At 33.4% G+C, this 22445-nt stretch overlaps 1 protein-coding gene across 2 annotated transcripts in view; it reads left to right on the top strand.

Moving 5' to 3' along the window:
- LOC111060849 (elongation of very long chain fatty acids protein AAEL008004) overlaps positions 1–22445 on the top strand; it is a 51263-nt gene that overhangs the window by 5613 nt on the left and 23205 nt on the right. For both annotated transcript variants that reach the window (XM_039426354.1, XM_039426355.1), the window contains exon 2: positions 1425–1506. In XM_039426354.1, the coding sequence (XP_039282288.1) occupies positions 1425–1506 (82 nt within the window). The remainder of the gene's footprint in view (positions 1–1424; positions 1507–22445) is intronic.

Raw genomic sequence — 22445 nt, 5'->3', positions numbered from 1 at the left:
GTTTTAGTAGGTGAGAGCTTCAATTTACGCATTCGGAATGTAGGTTTGGATCAGATAAATTCAATTTCAATTCTCAAATCAGCTATTGTGGATACATGGCTGAATAATTCAGCAAGATTGGTTTACATTGAACAGCACTACAATAATCATAGAGCTTCAACTACCTATGACCTTCAATAAGTACGTGAATTGTAAAAACATTCAACATGGTATTCCAATCAGAAACAAATACAATCCTTATAGGAATGTATAATTATGCGTTGATGATTTTCTATGTTGATTTTAACTTGAAGCACAGTGTAGAAGAACCAGTCCTACATGCCAATTCATTACCTACTTATTCTACGCGGATGCATAGAATAGTATTGGAAAACTCTTGTACTGTTTCAAACTATCATGCATGAGGATTATTTTCAAAAATATCACATAGTCACATTTTTTGATGATTAAATTGATGAGTTATATCATAAAATATTCTCAAAAATATACGTATCCTATACGTCAACTATATGTAGCCGGCTGCTCCACAACTTTGCCCTCCTAGGTTTTCAATAGAGGCAGCTAATAAATCGATCAATATCCTAGGTCTAAACATATTCTATTGGTATATTCTAATATGAATTCTAAAATATACTATAAGTATCATGCATCTTCATTCAAACGATATTCTCTGAAGACTGAGAGGCTATAATTAACAATTATCAAAAATGATTGACAAAGTGTAGAAAGAGACATTATTTATGAAGAGAAGAATAATTTAGACTGTAGATTTTATCTTGGATGAAACATTGAATTGGATAACAAACAAAATATAGCCTGAAAAATAACAATTTCTTTTTCAATTTAAATGTGTGTTCCTTACAGGCTACCCTGTGTAGGGATACGTGAATATAATAATGAATCAATATAATATTATCGATAGGCATATAGGAACTAAATTGATTTTCTTCTATGCTATTGAATTGTTCCTTTTTGTGGTATAGGAATGGAAATTCAGTCTATGCTCAACTCTGACAAAGCTTTTCTGAATATGAAGTTTTTGACAAGACTTTGAGAGAATTCTTGATTGATTGATGATATCATAGAGGAACGATAGCATAAGTAGATATCGTTATAGGGCATTTATGTCGCAACTTTTACTGTTATCCCAAGCCGATAGTTCACGTAGTTCTTTCCCATGCAGCTGTGTGACGCTGGTAGTCTCTCAAATTGTGCCGTTCTTACACTCTCACCTCAACAAAACAGTGAAAATTGACAATAATCGACAGTAATCGGCTTGAGATAACAGTAAAAGATGCGACATAAATTCCCTAAATTACATTTCATATAGATTTTTCAATCGACTATTTATGCTTTCTTGTTCATTTCAATCGATATTCAATAATTTTTTACGTTTTTAATACTCAATTTCCTCATAATTCCAGATGGCTACCTGTACGGGATTGTCCTGCTCAATATTCCCAATCCCTGGGAATGGGACCGATCCTGATGAAGTACCAGAAGAAGGTAGGATTTCAATTACTCTCCAATGTATCATTCCAACTGGAACTTCAAACTATCCAATAATCAAATATTCAACTATTCCAAATCTGAAAAAGCATACCCTCCTACTCACAGACCTGTAGTCTTGTAGGGGGTTTCCTTTATATCATTGTACTGTAAGGCTAGCTACACACAAATCGATTTTGGTCGTTCGATAAAAAATCGAACGACCAAATTCCAATGGTAGCGCAATGAAATAAATGGGTGATTACAAACACATCGATCAACGATTTTTATCGTACACACGCCGTGTAGTGGCAATACCTACTATACCAATACCTACTATTACTATCAAGTAATAGTAGGTATTGACCATACCCTATTCAGGCCCCACAACTAATTAATGACGTCGTAACATGTAGATTGATTATTCCTAGATCATAGTAGTCTCTATTAGCTTATCAAAGTATGATCTCTAACTTTCGTTACTGTATCGATTTTCTATTGCATGGAATACTATCTAAATTCCAGATTAAAGACATTTGTATTTTATTAAATATAAATTTTTTAGCACTTTTAATATAGAAATTAAATAGCACTATTAAGAATGAAAATTTTAAGTTTTTTTCCTTCAAAACAACACTGTAAACAGTTCTTTATCTCTTTTGAATAATTTGTTATGAATTATCAAAGTTGTAGTAATTTTTGAAACACTGTATAACCTCGAAAATTCCTTCTCTGATGACGGTGATAACGCAAAATGTGGGAGCTGGACGTTCGAATAAAATCCGATGCGTATGAAGTTGCCGCTTTGATCACATGCGCCACTGTATTCACGACCACTACACGGCAGTTGTATATAGTCGAGGCTAGAGACGGCTGCTACCCGGCGTCCGTACGATAAAAATCGTTGATCGACGAGTTTGTAATCACCCATTCATTCCATTGCGCCACTATATAAATTGGGACGTTCGATTTTTTATCGGACGACCAAAATCGATGAGTGTGAAAAGCTGATTTTGTTTGAACGTCCAACATTCAATCGGCTTCACTACCACACAAAGACCTTAAAGAGATTATAGACCCACAATGCCTATGCCTTTTTAATGATAGTTCTTACTTGAAATAGAAGGCCGCCATTGAGGTATTTTAGCACGAGATATTATATATTATTTATTTGTAATACTATAGATCACAAAGGCATTGGTGGCATTGGTATGTAATAATCTTATGGGATGCCCCCTCAATGGCGGATTTCAATTCCAAGTACGACACTAGCGCTGCATGTGACTCTATGCATCTTAAGGTCTTTGCTACCACATATCAAACAGATGGCAAACAGCTGATGCGGATCATTAAAAATGCACGATCACGATCAAAATCGTTATAAAATCGATCGATGTGTCTGAAAGCTACTTCAATTTTTGGTCATACGGTAAAAATTCGAACGATCTTTCATCGAACGACCAAAATCGATGTGTGTGTAGCTAGCTTAACTCATTTCTGTATGTAACATTCTGGTTAATTAATTTATTTGATTGATTTGATTTGAAACGTGAAACGCACCATTGGAGAATCATTCATCTAGTATGATAAATAGAACTGTATAATGATTAGTAATGGTGAAGACCTCACGTACTTGTTCTATTTTGCCGCTGTTGAAATGAATAGCAACAGATTTATGAAGAGACCCCTTTTGAGGACCTTGAAGTGCCTCAACAATCTCTTCCAATGAACTGGTCCGATAGAGAATAAGGGAATAATCCCTTTTTGGACAAAGCCGTTTGATCGAACAGTGCTCTATCGCAATATGTAGACAACACCCTTCAACATTTTCTTGTATTCTCAAATTATAGAGTAGACCACGCATGAGATAATTTAGTGCTCATTCATATTCATGTGAGGCTAGCGAAGAATAGTCCAGTCAGCTCATTCACCTGAAGATAATCGAGCATGATCTTGAATTTAAAATATCCTGAAAAGTTGAGGAAAACTTTAACATACAAACTGTATTTACCATTTGAGATTAGAAGAATATAAATGTCGGGTTGTGGAGGCAAAGATGCTATCAAGCTCTATTATTGTAGCATTGTAGTGTACAAGGTGAGTGAGCGGTGAATCAACAATGTATGTATTTATAGCTGAGGATATTTTAAAATGTCTTGTATTTGTCTCAGCCGAATAAATAATTCAATAATGCACAGCTAATTCTGTTGACAGTATAATATTGGCGAACTCGGAACCTTCCAGGTTAAATTCAGATTGACATTTTCTAAACAGGCAATTATCGTAATATCATCGAAACGATGAACGATCGATTGTGATATACTGAATTTCAGATTGTGATATAATACAATCGTACATGAAAATTATCATAATCCTGAAGGACAGACGGCATTCTTGACTTGGCCATGTAATAAGACACAACGAATTCTCTTGAAAATCTTGGAAATGTTCATCTTCTTCTTCAGCTTCAATCATTCGATTTGTAGACAGCTATTCATCGTTCTCTGTCCAGAGCTATACTTTCCAGTTGGATGTAGCTCTGGATCCCCAGATCTTTGGTAACAGAATACTGGGAGGTATGATAATTTATTGGACAAAGGACTCGTGGAAGACCCCGGCTACAATAGCTGAAGCAAGTTACGAAAGCTCTATAGGAATCCAGAGCTACATCTAACTGAAAAGCATTGCTCTAGACAGGAAACGATGAATAGCTGTCTATTAATCGAATGATTGAAGCTGAAGAAGAAGATGAACATTTTAAGATACACTTGAAATTGATATTTTTAACAATGATCGAGTTTGAACTCTGGTTAGCTAGAACAATAATACTGGGAAATTAACTAAATGATACAAATGAAAATAATTATACAGGAGAATGAAAGTGCTTGAGAGTTTTTAGGTATCGATCATTTATTCATTTTGGACCCTCTATTAATAAACCCCTAGTTCAACCCGTATAGCTCATGAAACTTTGTGTTGATAAAAAAACTTCACTTATATGGGCTACTTTTGTACAAATTGATAGAAACAATATAAAAACTCACTTTTTATTATTATTATTATTATTATTATTAGTCGTAGAGCTCCCGAAGTAGAAGACGCTGAGTAAAATCATGATCATCGATTTTTATTAGACTTGGCGGTTTACTTGTTCGCCCACCAGCTTTTCATTCTCTGAGAAAATGCAGCTTTTCTTTCTTCACTCCATCTTGTGCCAACTCTTGGTGCTTTTATCTCTGGAATAATTTCCCATTTGTTCACTTTTGTTTTGAAATTATTTCTATTTTTAATTTCATCATCAGTAATTCCTGCCAAAACTAGATCTTTCTTAACATTTCTAATCCATTCTCCTCCATAGGCAAGCGAAGCTACATATTTTACTATTTTTTTTTGTGATTCTATGGTCAGGGAGCCTCATGATATGACCATAGAATTTTAGACGTATTTTTCTCATGTCTGTTACAATATTTGAATGTTGCTCAACTGTGCTATTTTTCTGTAATCTATAACCATTCTCAGTTAATCTCGGACCTAGAATTTTTCGAATTATTTTCCTTTCTTCTTTCTTCAAATTTTCTAGATCAGCTTTCCTGTTGAGATTTAGGGTCTCACTGGCATATAGCATTGATGGCTTTATTACTGTATTATAATGTCCAATTTTAGTGTGAAGAGACAAGCATTTTTATTGTAAATGGATTGCACCAGCCCTAGGTCTTTACGAGCTTTCTTTATTCTATCCTGCTGTGATAATCTCTCCGAAATAACCTCTCCTAAATATTTTAAACCTGGAACCCTGTTGATTGTTCCATATTTAGTTTGTAGTCTGGTAACTTCTAGGTTTGTGGTTGTGAACACTGTTTTTTCGAAGGATATTTGTAAGCCAACTTTTTCTGCACATTCTTTCAAAGTTTCTATTTGTTTTATTGCAACTTCGCCCGAGTCTGCCATTATTGCAAGATCATCCTTTTATTATTATACTTATATACTTACTTTTTATTATTAAAAACTTGACTGAAAAATATTTCAACGACTAGTTTCGACTATAACTTGAGTCATAAGATGTAACTTGGGTCTTTGGGTTGATGTATATCCCTAATCCTCAGTCAGAGGTTATAATAATCGGGCATTATTAATGCACTAGCCTAACAGTAATCAATTAAACTGACTAAGTAAATCACAGTCTTTATTTCGAACTATATTAATCACATTAGAGGAGAGCAAGGCAACAACAAATAAGACTGGAGAAAATGGAGTCTAAAGGGTAGAGTATCATTGTGTAGGCTAATTTAGCAAATCTTACTCCAGAGCTCCTTCATCTATATGTCACTGCATTGAGTTGCCGGAATTTCATCCGTGTGTCAGTTTATTCAGCGAAACTAAAACAAAAGTTCAAGGATGACGTCCGTCCGTCTGTCAGCCCAACTGAAAGTAATTAATTTGATAATTCAGATTCCATCACACACTTTGTTCTGTCAGCGTGCAATATTATCTGCTATGACAGGTGGAAGAAGGAAAGAGAAGGAGAGGAACAGGAAGAAAGCGATGAAGAAGAAAAGTTGGAAGAAGGTGAAGGTGAAGAAGAGGGAGAAGGAGGAGGGAGGATGAGGAGGAGTAGGAGGTGGTGGTGAAAGGGGTGGAGGAGGAGGAGGAGGAGTAAGAGGAGAAGAAGAAGAAGAAAAAAAGAAGAACATGGATAAGGAGAAGAAGAAGAAGAAGAAGAAGAAGAAGAAGAAGAAGAAGAAGAAGAAGAAGAAAAAAAAAAGGAGAAAAAGTAGAAGAAGAAGAAGAAGAAGAAGAAGAAGAAGAAGAAGAAGAAGAAGAAGAAGAAAGAAGAAGAAGAAGAAGGAGAAGAAGAAGAAGAAGAAGAAGAGAAGAAGAAGAAGAAAGAAGAAGAAGAGAAGAAGAGAAGAAGAAGAAGAAGAAGAAGAGAAGAAGAAGAAGAAGAAGAAGACGAAGAAGAAGAAGAAGAAGAAGAAGAAGAAGAAGAAGAGGAAGAAGAAGAAGAAGAAGAAGAAGAAGAAGAAGACGAAGAAGAAGAAGAAGAAGAAGAAGAAGAAGAAGAAGAAGAGAAGAAGAAGAAGAGAAGAAGAAGAAGAAGAAGAGAAGAAGAAGAAGAAGAAGACGAAGAAGAAGAAGGAGAAGAAGAAGAATGAAGGGGTGATGAAGAAGAAAGGAAGATGAGGAGTACGGAAGGAATAGAAGAAGATGAAGAAGTGATGAAAAATAAGAAAAATTCAGAAAAAAAATTTAACTTTGTTGTAGTTCAGACAAAGTTCTTTTTTTTAATGTGTGAAGGAGAAGTAGGAAGAGATCAGGAAAAAATAATGAATTCTGAAAGGGCAAGAAGAAGAAGAAGAGGAGAGACGATAAGTTCCTTATTTAGATTTCTTGTTGATGAACGCAGTTTCGTGAAATGGATTGAAGAATCTGCTTTTGGTTGTAAACTGTTTGACTGCTCGTCAACGTCACTTATTCAAACTTCCTGAAAGTTATTTAGACCTAATAGAAAATGTAAGATGACTGAAGGATTCGTATCTTGAAATTGGTTTCAAGAATATTTTCAAGCGATACTATAAGACAATGATGCAATGAAATTAAAAGGAAACTGCGTGATATAAATTCAAATTCGAAAAATTACTTCAATAGCAAACTGGAAAATAAAGTTGCTTTCTTAGAATTTAAAATATGAAAGAATAATGGTAGAAATAAATTCAAATTAGAAAAAAAAATACTTCAATAGCAACCTTTAGAATAAAGTTGCTTTCTTAGAATTTTAAATATGAAAAAATGAAGGTTCCTGAATGTGATTTACAAGAATAGAGGTTCGCTTCTTTAACAAAGGCAGATCTTTGAATATTCTAGAGACTTTAGAAATAAAAAGAGTAATTAAGGAAAATTCCCAGTATAGTTCAAATGACCAGATTCATTTCAATCAATACAACACTACGAATTCAGTATTATCATAACATTATAAGCATACATAAGTCAATAGTTTTTCCATTTTGTTTTATTATCTTTCACTTGTTTTCTTGGTTCTTATTTTGTACTGAGAGTAAATTCCATCATGGCGAGTATGTTGCTTAAGCCGCCATTTTGTGACATCGTTGAGTGGGAGGAGACTGTCTAGCTGGGCCAATGGCAGGCGTTCATGCCCTTGACCAAGAGCAGTACTCGCAAATAGTATAAATTCTGCTGCTCTTGTATTTAGTTTTAGTTCATCAGAGATTGACAATGGTGTAGTGAGCGAAACCGGACTTTCTAAGTATCAATAAATCTGTGGTTTTTTGACAATTTCTTAGTACTTTTCATTTAATATGAATAATTACCACAATATCCACTTCTCAACTACACAAAAAGTCCGCTTTATCTTATTTAATAGAGAGCTTGGAATTTTCTACTCCTCCCACAAACATTTTCCCATCTCATTTGCATAACTCGAATGGTTCTCACTTCTATCTTCTAATATTAGGAAATCTTATCCAAAATAAGAATATATTGGAATTTTTAAAATCATTATTCTCTCATGCACTGTCGCACCTATGATAATTGTCCCATTCTCAATGAAAAACGTATGGGATTTCTGTTATTATATGCGAATGTTAATGCATCAACAACTGTTGCTTTGATTATTCACCACCTGAGCATTTCACTTCATTACGACAAAATAATTATATTATACACCTTCCACCAAATTATTACCTTATTGGACTTGAAACACTATTTGATTCATTAAGGTATTGAGGAACAAATCCTTAAATTATTGAGGTATTTATGAGTGAATGATCAATTCCATCAATGAACCATTCTATTGTTAAATTCAATATCCTTGATAGAGAATTTTTTCCATTCTATTCATTCTTCATTCATTATTTTTACAATAAGTACATTATCAACATGCTAGGGAGAGGAAAAATAAGGTTACCTTGTGGTATTCCTCTCCCAAATTTAAATAACATATTTTGAAAAGTAATATGAATAAACATAAAAGTGTATGAAATATTTCAGTGAGAACGAGATTTAATGAAGGAAAAATATATTTCCCAATTTCATTCACGACGTGGATCAAGTGAGAAATAGCCAAGAAGTGTAGCCTATATTGCACTATTTTATAATGGAGTTGACTCCTAGTCCGAATATTCCTTCTAGTCCTAGCAAGAACATACAACATACGGTTTGGCAGCGGAATAAGATTCAAGGTCTCTGTCCATTTCAATGTGATCTCAATAGGATCATGCCAGTAATTGATTGGACTTACTCAACCAACCAAGGCCAGCTTATTGATTGATTAGTAGTTTCGGCCGAAAACGGACTTGTCACCAAAATAAACACTTTTTCCCAATTGGTTTGTCGCTTTTTAAAAAAAATTCCTAGTTGTATAAATCTGAATAACATCGTACTAGAAAATTGGTGCTCTTGAAAAAATCCAAGTTGAATAACATCAGGATGTCTTTATCCCAAATCACGAACAAATTGATAGGCCAAAGTCTGAAAGGCCAGATTTGCATTAAACTCTTGATAGCGTTACTAACGTACAACTCCAAGCTTCATGTACTCATGTGTGAATCCTCTTCAAATCATATTTCAGACATGATATGAAATATAAATAGAAATATAAATCTGAGTACCCTTTTTCAATTAATTAGTCACGACATGTTTCGGCCATTAATGCCATTATCAAGGAAAATAAATATATACTGTTGCAAGATTCTTATTTTTAATCATATGTATTTTTAATTTCCTTGCCCTATCACCATAGGTAAGGTAACGAAACTATTATTGCTTTTCTGAAAAAATCAAGGTACCCCAATTTCCGAATTTCTATACGTTTCAAGGACCCCTGAGTCCAAAAAAGTGGTTTTTGGGTATTGGTCTGTATGTGTGTGTGTGTGTGTGTGTGTGAGTGTGTACACGATATCTCATCTCCCAATTAATGGAATGACTTGAAATTTGGAGCTTGAGGTCATTACACTATAAGGATCCGAACAATTTCGAACAAATGCAATTCAAGATGGCAGCTGAAATGGAGAAAATGTTGTCAAGAATAGGGTTTTCCGCGATTTTCTCAAAAACGACTCAACGATTTCGATCAAATTCATAACTAGAAGAGTCATTGATAAGCTCTATCAACTGTTACAAGTCCCATATCTGTAGAAATTTCAGGAGTCTATCAGTCCCATCTATGCAAAGTTGATTCTAGATTCCCAATTATCAGGCTCCAGATACAATTTGAACAAAAAATGTTCAAGTGGAATAGATAAAGATTGAGCATAAAAATCTCTACAATAAATTGATGTTCAGTAATATTATTTTCACCCAAAATTGAAAACAGGCTTGAAATTCGAGAGAATGTGATTATTCAATTGCAAACTGTTGGCAACTGTTGATTCTAATAAATCATTCAGTAAGAAGAGATAGCAGACCTCGTGTATCTCCAGCGTTATTGTCCTGTCACCAGCTGGCTCAGATCTTTGAATAGTAGACTTGAGATGCGCGTGAACACTAGCGTCAGGTGATCAATTTTCATAACGGCAAGGAAAGTTGTATTAGTGCGCCACACCAGATTTTTGTCATTAGTAGCCGAAACATGTCGTGACGAAATAATTTGAAAAGGGTACTCAGATTTATATTCAAAAGTAGCCCTAAAGGAAAAAAGACAATGATATGATTAATAAATCTTATTATTATTATTGAATGAAAATCCAAATTAAATGCTGTAATTCACCCCGAAGACTTCTGCTACTGCAAATATTGACAACAGGGTTAACAGCTAGATGGAGATTCCATGAGAGCTACTATTCAATAATTATTTGTCAGCCCGGGAAATGAACCCAGTACCTCCTAATTGCCGGTCAGGAATGCTTACTCTTACACCAAACTGACAATCTCTGGGTAGCAGCGCTCATTTTATACGAAGCCATAGCGGCCAGTCTACAGATGGAAATTACATCTGTAAATTAATAATAAATCTAATGAAATATAGAATATCACTCGGTAACATTCAGAAGTGAATCTACTCAGTTTTTCTGTTCCACATATCCACATAGCTTGTTACTCCAAATCCGTAATTTTCTCCAGTTGGGTCAAGCTTCTTCTTACGGCAATCTTTTTCTTCAGTCAAGGTCACGTTGATCCAAATGATCTAATTCACTCGTTCTCGATGACACCCAACTCCCAACGAATCTTTCCCAAGTTCAGGTTTATGACATCACCCAACTCCAAAATATTTCACCAAACTCACTCTCTCTCTCTCATGCTTCTCATTTCATCTCTCATGCTTCAGATGAATAATTTATTCTAAATAAAAAGACTAAGAATTTGTCAAAAACCATAGATTTCATTTAAAAATGAGAGATTGTCGATGGTGTAACAACCGAAAACCAGTCTTTCCAATTTTAATAAAATCTGTGGTTTTTGACGATTTCTTAGTCTTTCTAATTAATATGAATAATAACCACAATATCTACTTCTCAACTACACAAAAAGTGAATAATTTATTGTCAATAACTCTGTTAAGGTGACAGTTTCAATTCATTCATTTTGAAATACATATGAGAGCACAATATTGACATCCCATAACTGCTCTATTAGCACATGATCGAATAAACAATTGAGAATACAATGTGATATAGTAGAGAAATATCATAAAACTAGTCTTTAAAAAGTGTTGTTCACGAGATTAACTCAAGATTTCAGGTTCATGTCCATTGCATAACTCCGAAGTATTTCTCCAAAGATTAATACAACACAGCTCCAAATGCATTGGTCAACTTATGTATTTCAAAGTCGATCGCGCGATGGCAATGTTGACGAGAATTGATGTTGCAAACAAGAAACTTGACTTGTTGATGCGAGTAACAGGATCGCGCGTTGATTATGTCATAGAAGCCGTTGATAAGAGTGTGCTTCGCCTATACTTTCACACCAGGCTTTACCATACCGGCTGAATTTCATTGTAGAATTTCACACTGCGAAGAAGGCTGGTGTCCTTGACATAGAGTGAGAGTGGGTTACTCAATAATGTTCACTTTAACATCAACTGGTTCTAGGGAACCGGCTTTACCGTTAAAAAGAAAGGGAGATACAAGAGAGAAAGGTTAGACTGATGATTTCGTTAGTATTCAGCTTAAAACGTAATGTTCTATCAATCAGTAACCTTATAAAGGTTAGTATCAGCTTTCCCATTGTAGCATATCATATTTGGCTTCAAACGTAACATGCTATACACAATTGTAATGTTATAAACGATTGGTACTATGAATGTGATTAATTTAAATATAAGCTGATGATAGTATCAATCATTTTTATTCTACAACAATAACAACATAGATAGATAGATAGATAAAGAATTCATTTTTTCACATGTTTGTACAAACAATATCACTGCAATAGGCTACAAGATAAACATTTCATTCTCTAACATCGTACAACACTGTATTGAAAAACAAATGAACAAATAACAACTCAAATTCGATTAGCTTAGCCGAAGCCGTCAGTCAGAGTTCAGTAGTTTCTACAATCTAATCCCGATAGAATCTCTCTCCTCCACCCCCCTCCAAAAAAAAAACATAAATCCGATTCCACTTCCTAACTGATAACAGTTACACTAAACAAAACCCAAACATATTATCGAAAACACAGTCGTATGCCCCAGTGTGTTCCTTATTATCTGTTTTAAATTTATCATCATTTCAATCTTGAAGAAAATTTGATAACAACATAAGTTCGTAAAAATTGGAAATATTATGAAGGAATTGAGAGAAGCTTAGTTGATGTTACAAAAGGATAATCCCATTATAATAGTATTGGTATAAATTTCCTGCTGATTTTGGAATTTTCACTATGGAAGCTCAAGCTTAATCTAGCAGGCTTTTGCTATCATTCTACCATATTTGAATTTCACAAAAGTTAAGAGGGTTCCTATCAAAAACTTTATTCTGCTGTATTTTATTTCTATATACTATTGATCACATCTCATACTTTGTGATGCCATACAGTGTTGGAAATATTCACAAGTCAGTGCAAGAAGTAGATACATTCGATAAAGTACTATGCAGTACCATACTCTATTATGAGATTTCGCCTTGGCACATTTCGTCGTATTATCCTGAGATTTTATGAAAAAATTGAAATTATAGCGTCTTGCAGTCCTATTAGCCTCTTCAGTATTCACGAGTGTATAGTGGGAAAATTGATTGATTTATTTGAGTTATCAAGAGCTTTCTGATAGGCCGGTGATTTACTCTTTATAAGCAATGAGGTATTGTGGAAAAACAATTCACTTTAGTATCTGCAAGAGTCAGATTATGTGATGACATTATGGTATTGGAAATATTCACTAGTCAGTATAAGAAGTGGACACGTTCCATAAAGTACTATGCAGTACTACAATCTATAATCAGATTTTGTCTTGGCACATTTCATCGAATTATCTTGAGATTTCATGTGAAAATTGAAATTATAGCGTCTTGCAGTCGGATAAGCCTCTGGATTCTACAGTATTCACGAATGTATAAAATGAATTGACATATTCGAATTATAAAGAGCTTAAAAATTAAAAATCTATAATCAGATTTTGTCTTGGCACATTTCATCGAATTATCTTGAGATTTCATGTGAAAATTGAAATTATAGCGTCTTGCAGTCGGATAAGCCTCTGGATTCTACAGTATTCACGAATGTATAAAATGAATTGACATATTCGAATTATAAAGAGCTTTCTGAGGGGCCAGTGATTTTCTCTGTATTAGCAATGAGGATTGGAAGAACAATAATTGTTCTTTAATAATCCCAATAGATAAGAGAACGGCCTGCCATTTATTTACAATAAAAATGACACTTATGTAATAACATTGGTAGATAAAATAATAAGGTAGCCCTTGTGCTATTTTTCTTCCAAATTTATAGGTGACAAAGTACAAGATAAGGTTAGAATTTCACGTGTACAATTTTTATAAAATTTTAGTGCAAGATAAACAGGAAAACTATACATTTTGAATTTAGATGGCTCGAATTGATAAATTTATTAGAAATATTCCACTCAATCACCATTTGTAACAAATAATATTGAGTTATTTAAAACAAATTTGGAACCATTGAAGAAACACAAACCTTTAAACTTTGTACTCGGAAAATCGGGACCCATTAGTGGGCCTACCGGTAGTGCAATTGCAAGAAGAAGACGTTGAGAATAGTAGTATTATACTCCTCCCTCTCCGATAATAGTAGGAGTGAAGAGTTTTGAACTATCGACATAGAACTCCATCTACCATTGGACATCATCTACTATACCCGTATGGAAAACGCCAAATCAATGAATGACAGGCAGGAAACTTCATGAATGAAAAGCTCCAGGATCAAAACATGAATGGAAATTAACGTTTGTACACACTTCTCAATGAATGTTCCAAGTGACATGTCCGTCTATTCCCGAAATAACATTCCACAGTCGAAGAGAATACTAGCTGTCAAAGATAATAGATGAACGCTTCATTTCCGAGATAGAGATAGAAGAGATATCGAGTATTAATATATAGAGATACAGATAGAGTACCGTATTCTATACTTTGCCTAATGCAGCTCAATGACATCCAACCAACTAATAATACTCATAAATACTTCACTAATACTAAGAAAAGTTTCAAGAGAAAACATATCAATACGATGACAAAACTACAGAACAAGAATACAGTAGTATTCCAGACTATATATCAATGGTTTCTCAGTTCTTGTCTAAAATATCTACTATCAAAAACCCTACGTGATACCAACCAAGTACCCGACTGGTTCTCCGTTGAACTACATTTAATTTTCAATGTCTGTCAATTTCAATCAGTTTCAAACTGGTGTGAACATTTCCGCTTTTAGCTTCGACAGAAACAGCATTCAGCGATCGAACCATGCAACGTTGTCTTGTCAGAGACCATTATAAAGGTAGTAATGTGATGTGACAAGTGAGAATACAGCAGCAATGTTGTAAAAACTCTCGGGATCGTTGTTTACATTTGGTAAATGATAAAAGGACTAACTTATAATAGAGTATAAAAATGTGAATGGTAAGAAGAGAACAGTGCAAATGCAGGTTGAATGTATTGGATTCCATGAGGGATCGTTCTAATATCAAATTTGAATTCAAAAATCTCAAAAAGATTGTGATATTATTCAATCGTTGATTATTAATTGGATCCTTCATTTTTGTCCGAATGGAATCAGAAAATATAAACCAAAGTGTATATTTCTACTTCTACTCCCAAGTCTGGAAAATTTAAACAAATCTGGAAAAGTATTTTTTTATTTTTCATCCGAAATTGTTTTCTTGAGAATTTACTGATGTGATTCATTGAATAACTATATTGAGAAAAAGAGGGAATAAATTGAGTAATTAGGAAAGATATTATAATAAAAATCTTGTTAACAGGATTTTGTTTTTCAAATTTATTAAATTCAAGATAATTTTTTTTTTGAAATAGTCACTTATTATTTGGCCTATTTATTTGTCTGCGTTAAGTCATCTCGACTTATTTTCAAATTAATTGGATTAATTCATTTTCTTGAATGGAATCTGGATTCTTGTCTAAATAAGTCATCTCGACTTATTTTCAAAGTAATTGAAATAATTTATTGACTGAATGGAATCAGAAAATTGAAACCAAAGTGAAAACACAAATTGAAATTGTCAACCGCTTACTTGATGTAAACACATCAATTTTGTGTTCTCATTATGGAAAAGTACCACAACATCACTCACAACACAACTGTAAGGTTGAAACCAAAGTGTATATTTCCACTTCTACTCCCAAGTCTGAAATTACCTAACAAATCTGGAGAAGTATTATTCATTTCTTCAACCAGAATTGTGTTTATGAGAATTTCATGATGTGATTTATTGGATAACTATATTGAGAAAATGAAGAAATGAATTGAGTAATTAATAAAGATATTTTAATAAAAATATGTTAACAGGATTTTGTTTTTCAAATTTATGAAACTCAAGAGAAAATGTTTTGAGATAGTAACTTATTATTTGGCCTATTTACTTGTCTGTGTCAAGTCATCTCGACTTATTTTCAAATTAATTGAATTCAATTTTCATATCTTATCAATTACTATTACAGAACATGATGTGATTTATTGGATAACTGTATTGAAAAAAGAAAGTAATAAATTGAGTAATTAGGAATATTGAGAAAATGAAGAACTAAATTGAGTAATTAATAAGAATATTGTTAACAGGATTTTGTTTTTCAAATTTATGAAACACAAGAGAAAATGTTCTGAGATAGTCACTTATTATGTGGCCTATTTAATTCTCTGTGTCAAGTCATCTCGACCGATTTTAAAATTAATTGAATTTAATCCCAACATCTTATCAATGAATGTTACAAAACATAATGCATTACTGCTGAGTTCTATCATCAATATCTAAAATACCGTACTCCACAAGTATTGATTGGCCAATACCATTAGCCAAATCCTATCTGCCCACATTCGCAACACTCTTCTATAGTAGAAAGGACCCCCACCCTCAAAAGCACCTCTCCTTTCAACAGAAAAGAGAACGGCCTGCCATTAGTAGAAGAAGCATTGCAAGAGGAAGACCTAGAGAAGAACTGCCGACAAACAATCGAAGAAGCGAATTAATCATGCCAGTGAATGTTGTCTATTATTGTGAGATTCACTTTAAACTGTCATTTTCCCTTGTGAACAGCATTAGTGTTTTCCATTCGATCAATGCTGACAGTTTAAAGTTTGCTTTGAATAGTCAGTATATCTTATAAAATAGTATCAAGGTTCTCTGTTCGAATAATGCTGACAAAATGAAGTGAATCTGATTGTAGAATCCCGAACAAACCCAGTACTTTTTGTAACAGCTGGACAAACTAATCCAACATAAAGTAGGTCGTGGTGCTCCTTCCCTATTTATATATATATATATATATATATATATATATATAGTAGTAAATAGTATTGTTGTACAAAGTGCCTTATCCTATAGTACGGTGGAAGAATGGACACAGGTTTGTATAAGTGGCCAGCTAAAATAGTCTCATCCATGTCGCTTCTCAAAGTACATCCCAATAAAACACTTTCACTCTCCTCAATTTGTGGCTAAAGATGTTCCCATTTTCCAGCGCGACCAAACAATATTCTCGTCTCATTCACATTTGTCAAATAATGTGCAATAGTACTGGCGACGCTCAAATAAATTGGATAAATTAGAAGGAAACAATAGCGCTGTTTCAATTGATGTCGCTGTGAGGATTACAACATCTACGTGTTTAGTGCTTGGTTGTATCCTACTGCAGTCAGTAATTTCAGCGCTATCCCCTTGCAAAACTGATTTGATCGGTGTTTATTGCATAAAATTATCGATCTGCATAGTGAACTCCTTGCTGTTCAGTTAAATAGGAGCATAATAAAATAATATAATGATTTCTTCTATTCATGGAGTATGACTCGAGATGGGATTAGAGTTTCCATACTTAAAGCTATGTTGTTTTCCACACAAACATAATAATTATAATATAATGATTCCTTCTATTTATGAAGTATGGTTCGAGATGAAATTAGAGTTAGATAAGATAAGATTTGTCATAACAATTCGCAATCAGTACTTATATTAAACATATAATAAGAACTATAAATATAACATAATTTTGTAAGTATGTAGTGATAAATAAATTTATATAAATGCACTACTGACATAAGTGAAACTGGTTCACCAGCAGTGAGTGTGATTCAAAAATACAAGATATTATAAAATGAATCAAAACCAAAAGTGGTTATCCATATATATTAAAATGAATGTCTGTTTGTTTGTTCCCTATAGACTCGAAAACTACTTGACAGAACGGCATGAAACTTTGGGAATATGTTGTGTAAATATTGGGAATGGTTTCTGACCAGAAATTTTAAATGGGGGGGGCTAATAATTATTATATATTACTCCATTTTACAGATCTAGGTTTTCGAAATTGTCGGCCGAGCGGCTAACGTAGAACGGGAAGATCATCATGATTCAAGATCATGGTATGATAATATGATTTAGCATCTAAACTTACCAGCTGTAATAAACACGTCACTCTGTGATAAAATTGTTTACTGGTATTAAAACGGTGGTTTTAAGCACATAGGAAGTCCGTATTGAGATGTAAATGAAAATATTGATTGTCAGATAAATTTCATGATTCACCAAATAAAGTCAAGACTTGACTTCATTCTTCACACAGTGACATGAGATTCATTGACGTTTTGGCGGTATGAAGTTCGCCGGTAAGCTAGTATACTATAATATTAACATTCGATTTGATTTGATTTGATTTGATATAGTTATTTCCCATACTTAAGCTGTGCTGTTTTCTACATGATATCAGATGAGTTGGTGTACCATCCAGTTGAATTTACATGGAACTCCGCTAACAAAGAAAATGAATACGGTAATGGAAGATTGACAATTCTTCTCCACGGTGATATGCATTAAATAAAATAATACTATGATACAGTATATTATAACTGAAGAGGAGGCCAGTGCGTTTTTGAAAAAGGAGTAAAAGAAGAAGAAGAAGGAGAAAAAACGGAGAGATAGTGGAAGTAAATACTGGCAAACATCACATACACAACTTTTGAAAGTAATACACTATCTTATTCCTGTAGAATCTATGATGATAAAACAAGTAAATGAAAAGCAGAAAAACAGAATAGATTAGAATTCCAGCTACTTACTATATCCCCAGGAATGCATGTGGATATTAGCGACAGCCTACAGCCAAAACCATAAATTAGTAGTCTAGTAATAATACAAGCCATCCCACACTTTTATCAATGGAGCTGATCACACGAAGATCTCAATTATTCTACAACAAAAACAAAATTAATTATTAAAAATTATTCATCTCTCATCCTTGTTCACTCATTCAACTTTTTTCAATGTGATTTTCTACATTAAGAATTCTTGTTGATGAGTTCACTATTAGTGGTATATTTAAAACACAGTTATATTCGTCAGAATCACAGTATTTGCACAGTAAATATATGTATTCACCGTATTTAGATATTCTACACAGTATCGAGATTTCTGTTTAGATGAGAAGCGTGCTTTTTCTATCATGGCATAATAATGATAATGAGAGAAAGTGATGGATGATTTCTGAATTCAGATTCTTTAACCACATGTTTATCGAATATAGAGGAAATGATACTTGGAAAAATAAAGCTTGTAAAACTACGATGCACTGTGGATAATGTGATAAAGCAGAAGTGGAAGTCTCTTTTACAATTGAATAAACAGGATATGAAATGAAATGGAAAAAATCTCTATTAGGCGGAGTTAGGAAACAGGAAAACATACAGATGAAAAGCCTATCGCGACGAACTTTCTGTTTCAATGAATCACATATGATGTTGAAGTCCTGCCCTTAAAAGTGTGCTTAATCACGTTGACATAATGTCCCCGCGGCAGTGTAGCATATCTTGTAATTTCCAACATCGGGTCTATACTAGGAATCACAACAAATTCCACCTCAACAATAATATTTCATACATATTTCAACTAATGATTCCGCATCGTATTTCCGTGAGTAGCTTAACACTTCCTGACATCAGGCATGTTTTGTGACAACAAAGGGATTTGACATGTCCAAAGGCATGAAAACATTCCTCGGGGTGTTTTGGAATTTCAGGAAATGGTTTGCAATGTTAGCATAGGTTTTATCGTTTTATCACAAATATTCATGCGGAATTTGTTGGAAAATGTCAAGATCAGAATGAAAATTTGTGGGATATTGGATAGTAGATATGAATTGAGATGCTGAGAGTTATCTACATCTTCTACTTCAACTCAATCATTCTTCTCCTCCTCCTGCTGCTAATACTTCTCCTTCAACTAAAGTTATTTATTTATCTTTTTTTCTATAGGGTTACTTTTGAATATAAATAAAAAATAATTTAAAAAGGGTACTTAGATATATTTTTCATTTGATACATTGAAAATAACAATATCATTCTCAACTCACGAATGACCCGCAAAGTCCAGAAACTTTCGAGCTGCGACTTTTCGTCGCGTCGCGCCGCGCTCCTAGTGCACGGAGGTACACTTGATCACATGTATTTAATTTGAGGTCGGAAATTCTCCGCTCCACCGACTTAGTGCACGCTCTACTTAAAAGCCCAAGACTGTCCCTTTACCAAATTTGCTTAGAAATTGTCCAAAAATAGGTTATGCTCATTCTGCTACTTTTCCCATATCCTACTCTACTTGTAATTATCTTATGTCCCACCAATTTTCTCCCTTCTCTTTTCTCATTATATCCTCCTATCATAGTTATTTATCCTTTCTGTCCATTGCTCATCAGTTTCTCTTTGACTTTTCCCTCACTTGGTGTCTCTATTTTTCCTTCACCTTCTGACCATCCCTATAATCTGCTCAAATACCTGCATAAATATTCATACAATGCATAAATATTGCATATAATCTGCATAAATACTTTCCATCACCTCTATTGTAATCTGGATGGATAAGTCACTCAATCAATCAATCAATCCAATTTTTCAATTTCAATTTCAGTTCATTTCCAAAAAACATAATACACGAATATGAAATACAATATCCAACATATTTTGGAATCCCCCTACTAGACTATCCATCTGTGTGTAGGAGGGGAATCAATCAATCACTTTGTCGTTATCATTGTCCACATTCCCTATGAATTCCTGTTAAATTATCATGTACTTCTTCTCCCTCTCAGTTTTTCTCCGAGTTCTTCTCATACCATGAAAATTTATTATTGATTTGGTGAATCATTTTTATGAAATAAAAGTACTAAATATTATAATATGAATTAAAACAGGATGAGGGCACATCTCCTCGAAAATTTCCAAACAATAATATAAGTTTCTAAGTGTTTTTAATCTATAATATGTCGTGTGTTTCCTTTTTTAATTTATATTATAAAACTGTAGAGTGTTTCTGTTATGTGCTACAAATATAATAATATAATATTCACTAATTATACTCATTAGCTTCTTATCCACTCAATTTTCCCAATTTCTTGTTTCTCTGTACATTGTACGAAGAAGTTTATTCTCCTACAACATCTCTTCTTCCAACATCTTTCTCGTCTAATCTTCTACACCGTTTTGTTTTCCTTCTTCGATAATTCTCCTCTTCTTTCTACCTATAAGTCATTCTCTCACTTGCCTCTTCTGATTCACCTCCTGTTTCCTCCTCTTTTATCATCTTTTATCCTGGTCAGATTTCCTCATCTTTTCATCCTGGTCAGATTTTCATCTTATCTAATCTTTAACTCTTTTCTCCTTGATTTTATCCTGAAGTCTTCGTATTATCATAACTAACAATTTTCTCCTTCTCTTCATCTCGTAATAATTCATAAACGATTATATCAACCATTGCTTCACAGTTTTGCGGTTGTTTACAAGTTATCATGTTTTGAACGTGTACTCGTTGCTCCAGTAAGGTAAACAAATTTTCAAACAGGTCAACAGTACTATTGTTGATCGCGGAAACATTTGAAGAGCAATTATTATGCTACTCGTATTTTGGTAAATCGTGAGAAACAAAATTACCAAATTACAGACTTGAATGGAAGTGAGTATTCTACGCTGTAAGATTGACTCGGACCTCAAGAGATTTTGGTTGTCAGGACGATGCAATAACAATTAACTAGATTGAGAATTTTGAAAAATAGCTTTATAATAGTGTTTTTGTACTTTTAATCAGTCATAAACATGAACCTCTCATGAGCATAAATTTATCATACACATACTGTGTCATCATTCCTTTTATAAGGATTACAACTTTCTGATTCTCATCAGAATGACTCAGATGAAATTGGAGAACTTCATAAACTCACAGAGACAATACATTTCAATAATATCAGAATATAATCGATATAATATATTACAATGCAATAATAGATACATGTTTTTCGTGAACTCTGAATCCTATATAATGCGTTATGAATTCGCTATTCTTATTCTATACTAATTATATTTTAGTCAAATTGATATTCTCTACAGACAACATGAGTAGACAATTTGTCAGTAGGTTTCTAGTTTGGAAGTCTTAATATGGATGAATAAAAATTATTAGAGACGTTAATATAAAGCGAGATGGATAGAGATAACTCTTGAATAAATTTTAGAATAAAATAATAGTTTGACCAGAAGTTTAGGAGAACATTATGCACATTGTTATCAGGAAGCTATGAAAACGATAAGATGTGATGGAATAATATTGATATCACTCCGTTATGGAAGTTATCATAGAAAACCTGTTTTTTATGGTTTCTGTTTTATTCCATGAATAACTTTAAAAGTTACTAGTTAACAAAAGTTATTATCTGGATGAGTAGATGTCACCTTATGCATTGAAACTCGCATATCAATAATGTTATGTTCTGAACCGATCAAATTTGACGAACGTATATTATAATATTGTTTGAATGACACCTGTTTGTTAAATATACGTTTTATACGAATAAAATTCTGTGAATATAAATAAGGATATGGTTTCACCAGTTCTCGAAATTAATCTTTGTTTGTTTCTCCAATGAAGCGTTGAGACTTTCAAAATTATTCCGATTTCAACTCCTATGAGATGAAGGTCAAGCACACACACATTTCAAACTTGGTAAGCTGCAAGGTCGAGAATGGCAAATTCTCAAATACTTGATAAAGATTTCGAATTCTCGAGTAACTTACATTCTATGAATTCGTTTGAAATGAATTATAATCAGGAATAAAATAATACTGAATGAGCTGCCATCAATAATACAAATACAGTTCAAACTATTAATGAAACGAAATAAAACCTTATAGCACCCTTTATTTTTAAAAAACTTTAAAATAGTTTAACAACTAGCATTTAACAAACTATTTATTAGCAGACAAGACTATTATCTATTTACAGATCCTCTTCAACGATTCCATGAATTTATAATTAG

The sequence above is a fragment of the Nilaparvata lugens genome, chromosome 4, assembly GCF_014356525.2.
Source record: "Nilaparvata lugens isolate BPH chromosome 4, ASM1435652v1, whole genome shotgun sequence".
NCBI classification, from domain to species: domain Eukaryota; kingdom Metazoa; phylum Arthropoda; class Insecta; order Hemiptera; family Delphacidae; genus Nilaparvata; species Nilaparvata lugens.
Note: the sequence above shows the minus strand (reverse complement) of the source record. Positions and strands in the feature narration are given on the sequence as shown.